Below are 5159 nucleotides of genomic sequence, written 5' to 3'. Positions count from 1 at the left end.
ATGAACATAGAGGATTATGCTGTTTGTTATGGGGTAATTTTATTTTCATTGGGTTACATGTCCATGGATTTTGATATTGTTACTTTTCACAAGATTAGAAAGGGAAATGAATGGAATAAACAGAAACTCAATACTTATGATAATGCCCCTTTCAGGGGGAGGGCTGTGGTTGTACACGACATTATCTATGCCCTGCATGTGCATGGGCATGACGTGATTTTAGCATTCTCCTTTAGTGTGGATGAAGGTGACGACGATGATGCATATTCACTAAGCAAACTGTTTGTATTGCGTTCCCCAGAGTCTGTATCCTTTTTTTTTTTTTTTTTCCAGATTATTTGGTTCATTTGGGGAACCATGAGTTTTTCCTTGTCAAGAATTGTCGTTGCGAAGAAGTTCCTGATGTTCAATATGTATGTATCACCATGTTTGAAATTGTTGTTGGAGAAGGAGGACATATGATCAAGACCTTACATTCAACTGTTTTTCCTCTGGATATCAAGGCCTATCATTGGTTCTAGCTTGACTACTGCTTCACGCTGTAAGCTTCCTTCACATATCTTGTGTTTTCATCAATAACTTAAATTTTTACTTTGGGATTCTGTTACATTTTGTATGTAACAATACCCTTATATATTTGGGATTCTGTTACATTTTGTATGTAACAATACCCTTATATATATGGTTTTCGATTATTATGACTCAGTGACTATGGGGATTATGAACCCACACAAAAGAAGTGTATGACTGGCATGAAGCAGCCAAAACAAGAAGAAGAAACCATTTAGTTGAGAACTGCACAGGTGAAAGAAATATGGTGTTTACACATGGAATCTTTTTATTTATTTAATGTCCATGAATCAAGAGACTGAATTGTTTGCATGTCTATTAAGTGTTTTTATTAGCATTTGGGTCTAGTTTCTCGTAATATAATTAAGTTTTGCTTTTGTAGAAAGAAGCCAAGCAGGAAATAGCCGGCATGAAGGAGGAAGTAGACCCCGTGCAGCATGAGAAAGCCAACCAGGAAAGACCCAAGAATGATCCTTGTTTATGGTTTGATTACTGCTTCATGCCGTAAGGTTCCTTCATGTATCTTGTGTTTTCATGAAGAAGCCAACCAGGAATAGCGGGCAGGAAGGAGGAAGTAGCCCCCATGCAGCATGAGAAAGCCAACAAGAAAAAAAAACCAAAGAATGATGGCAAACTGGAAAGAAATGGAAAGAAAAAGGAAAAGCAAAGCGGTGGTAGAAAAGAAGCCGCAATGTAAGAAGATGTTGGCATGCAGCTCATGACATCCTGTTTTTGATTGAACAAATTTGAGAAGGAAGGACACGCATGGCCGTCCTTGAGATTTTGAGGGCCCTGTGCGAAACTTAAATTGGGGCATCGCATAATCTAATACGAAAATACTATAAAAATTTGCCATAACTTAATGTCATAAACAATTTTTTTTTTATAACTAAAATCCACCATCAATAAATATGCAATGACAATCAGAAATCAAATTCATAAAAATTTAAATGTTTCCATTTGATAAAGTTAAATGTTTTGTACAAAAATAAGCTCATTGTGCCCCTATAAGGTCTCTTGCTGCCTCCAATAAGCAATCTGTGTTTAATAGAAAAAAAAAATTGGCAATCACAAATTAAAGAGTAGTTGCACATAAATGTCATTAACAAATTAGATTATATTGCATTAAACACAAAAGCAACAACAAAAACATACCTGATTATCCAAAAATCATTCACATTGTATTTGCTGTCTTATTTGAAGAATTAAAATTATTACGAGAGCTTTTACCCCAGAAGAAAAAAAAACACAGCTAGTACAATACAAATGTCTGAAAATTGATCTTCTTGAATTTTTAGAAGAGAAATCATCAATCAAATCTTCATAATCAAGTTTTTCAAGAAGTTCACTTTCAATTGAAATCAAAGCTAGTCCATTTAATCTTTCTTGCGACATAGTTGATCGCAAGTATGATTTTAACAATTTTAATTTTGAAAAACTTCTTTCCGCAGATGCAACAGTAACAGGAATAGTCAATAGGATTCTATATGCAATGAATGCATTTGGAACACAATTTAATCTTTTCAAGAAACTTAATATTGCAGTAGATGTGGTATTTTCTTTTGGTAAAAGCTCCCGTAAAACTTTCAACTCAACAAATAAATCCTCCCCATCGACATCAGAAAACTTGTCATTTCAAAATGCTTTCCAGATGACTGCAACTATTCTTCAAATGGCAATCATCCAATGAATTTAACTTCTCTGAAGAACCAATAACTTGATCCACTAAATACAAGAAATAATCAATTCTAAACTTTTCTTCAGCTGATTCAGGAACTGATTGGGATGGCTCACAAGTATTCTCATCAAAATGTTTTTTTCTATGAATTTTTCGCTTCTCAGGAAACACCGGGTCAATTCCCATGTCAGTAGCAATTTCTTTAGCAGTACACATAGCTTCTGTAAACCCATTTTCTCTATACTTTTCAAAAAAAGTAATCAACCCTTTCACTTTATCAATAGCAACATCAATAAGCATGTCTTCAGATTGTAAGTTTTTGCTAACTACATTGACAGCACCTAATATATCATACCAAGTAACCATGCCCAATAAGAACTCAAAATTTCCAAGTTCATATGTTGCCAAAGAATTAGCTTTACTTGTTATTTTGGAGTCACCGTCACTTTCTGCTAACTGAAGTAAAGCTTCTCTTAAATCTGCAGCTTGGAATCTTATTGCTCTTACACTTTCAATACTACTTTCCCAACGTGTAACTGACAATGATTTCAGAGTTAAGTGTTTAACATTATCTTTCAATATCTTCCACCGCTTTGTAGAATTAGCAAACAATGTATAAATACGTTGTATGATTCCAAAAAAATCTTTTGCTTTTCCACAAGAGTTTGCAATATCGCAAAGTGTTAAAATAAGACTATGACAACCACAAGGTGTGTACAATGCTCTAGGATTTACATCCAAAAGTTTTCTTTGGACACCTTGGTATTTCCCACTCATATTTGATCCATTGTCATAGCCTTGTGCAACTCTTAAGTTTTTGCAACACCGTTTGCAACTCTTCAAAAAGTCCTTGTCCTGTTGTATCATTCACAATCAAAAATTCCAAAAAGAATTCTTCAACCTTTATTGGATTAGTAGAGACATCCACACACTACTACAAAAAAGCAAAAAGACGACGGTAAATCACCGTCGTGTATTCGGTTTTTCAATGGTCGTGGAATCCACCGTCATCTTTTCCCTCATAAACCACGACGCTAAATCACCGTCGTTGTTACAATATACAACGTCATCAACAAATACAAAACGACGTCTTTGTACTGCAAAAAGATCTAAAAAAGCAGTCGAGGATGAGAATAGACGACCAACTCTCTAAAAAAACCGTCGTTAAAAAGGCAAAATATGACACATATTAACAGAACATGGCCGCAAGATAGACATACAACGACAAAAATTAAAATAAGACGCCGTTAAATATCGTTTTCACGACAATAAAAAATATGTCGTCTTTAAATACATTAGAAGACGACGTTATTGATACCTACTACGTCGCCTATATAAAAAAAACCGTCGTAAAATAAATTTTCCACTTCGATTTTTCTATAAAAGATGACGTGGAAATAGTTGTCAGTGTCATTATTTACGACGTATGTATTTATAGAGTAGACGTTGAACAACGAAACAACGTCGGTTACAAATATATGAGAGTCGTATTACAAAATTTATACGTCCTATTTTCAGAAACAAACAATGACGATAAATATTAGACGTTATTAAATAAAACAACGTCGAAAAAAAAATAAAAACAGACGTGTTTAGTCTGCTAAAGTTCTAAAAAATTGCCGAGGATGAGAATAGATGACCAACTCAAACAAATCACCGTCGTTAAAAAGGAAAAATATGACACACAAGGCTGCAAGATAGACATACAACGACGACAACTAAGACACTACGCCGTCAAATATAATTTTCACGACAAGAAAAAATATGACGTCTTTAAATACATGAGAAGACGACGTTATTGAAATATACTACGTTTCTTATTTACAAACAACTGTCGTGAAATAAATTTTCCACTTCGATTTTTCTAAAAAAGATGACGTGGAAATAGTTGTCAGTGTCATTATTTACGACGTATGTATTTATATAGTTGACGTTGAAATGCGAAACAACGTCGGTGGCATTTATGTAGTCGACGTTGTATTTATATGTATTCATTACTCACGACGCACTTATTAATATAGACGACGTTGAACTTCTAAACAACGTCGGTTCCAAATAAATGAGAGCCGTATTACAGAACATATAGACGGCGTTGATTATGATGAGAGCCGTATTACAAATAACGTCGTTTAATTGATATTAGACGGCGGTTATAATGAATTACCGTCGGAATTCATTTCGTTCCTCTTCGTTTATAAAAGAACTTGCGACGTGGAAAATATATGATGACGTCGTATTTTTTAACGTTCAGATTATATATCTCGTTTTTTAGACATCGGTATTATGGGATTGGAGTCGTGTTATTTTGAATTACATGGCGGTTCTTAATCCTTCCCCGACGTGATATCCTGAATAATTGCTTCACAATAGCGTCGTGGTTCTTCATTGTTACGTTGCTTTAAGACGTCGGTAAATATGCTGAATAACTGGTTCACAATAACGTCGTGTTTTATTTGAACGTAGAAAGTGAAGAAATCACATTACAATATATTACAAAATTAATGTCATACACTGCCAATTATATAAGCATCATTCAATCCATATATCTTCACACCCATCTCGAATATTTTGACCGCCTAACTCACCCACCAGTTTATCAGTTTCTTCCTTCGTAGGTACTATTTGCTCCCCATCATTGGTGCACTTTGCATCTTCTCCAGAGCGGAAAATGACAAGATCAAATAAAGGTGTACTTTTGCTGGAAATCAACACAAAAAGACACAGATCACCAACTTCCAAATGATTGTCACGCACAACGTCCATCCAACCACGCCTGAATCTGGGCCTTCCTTTGCTCAAACCAACAGACCAAGTTCTCCCATTCGAAACTTGAAGGATGACTTCACAGGAATGCTTAATACTAGGAGATAGCTTGTAAAACTTATCTCCTAGTATTAAGCATTCCTGTGAA

At 34.9% G+C, this 5159-nt stretch overlaps 1 protein-coding gene across 1 annotated transcript in view; it reads right to left on the bottom strand.

The window, feature by feature from the left end:
- The window catches only part of LOC18777801 (zinc finger MYM-type protein 1), a 13464-nt gene continuing 10505 nt past the window's right edge, over nt 2201-5159 (bottom strand). Inside the window, exon 3 of the mRNA XM_020564727.1 lies at nt 2201-3103. Coding sequence (XP_020420316.1) covers nt 2201-3103 — 903 coding nt within the window. The remainder of the gene's footprint in view (nt 3104-5159) is intronic.

The sequence above is a fragment of the Prunus persica genome, chromosome G5, assembly GCF_000346465.2.
Source record: "Prunus persica cultivar Lovell chromosome G5, Prunus_persica_NCBIv2, whole genome shotgun sequence".
NCBI classification, from domain to species: domain Eukaryota; kingdom Viridiplantae; phylum Streptophyta; class Magnoliopsida; order Rosales; family Rosaceae; genus Prunus; species Prunus persica.
The sequence above is the reverse complement of the archived record's forward strand: the minus strand, read 5'-3'. Positions and strand labels throughout refer to the sequence as shown.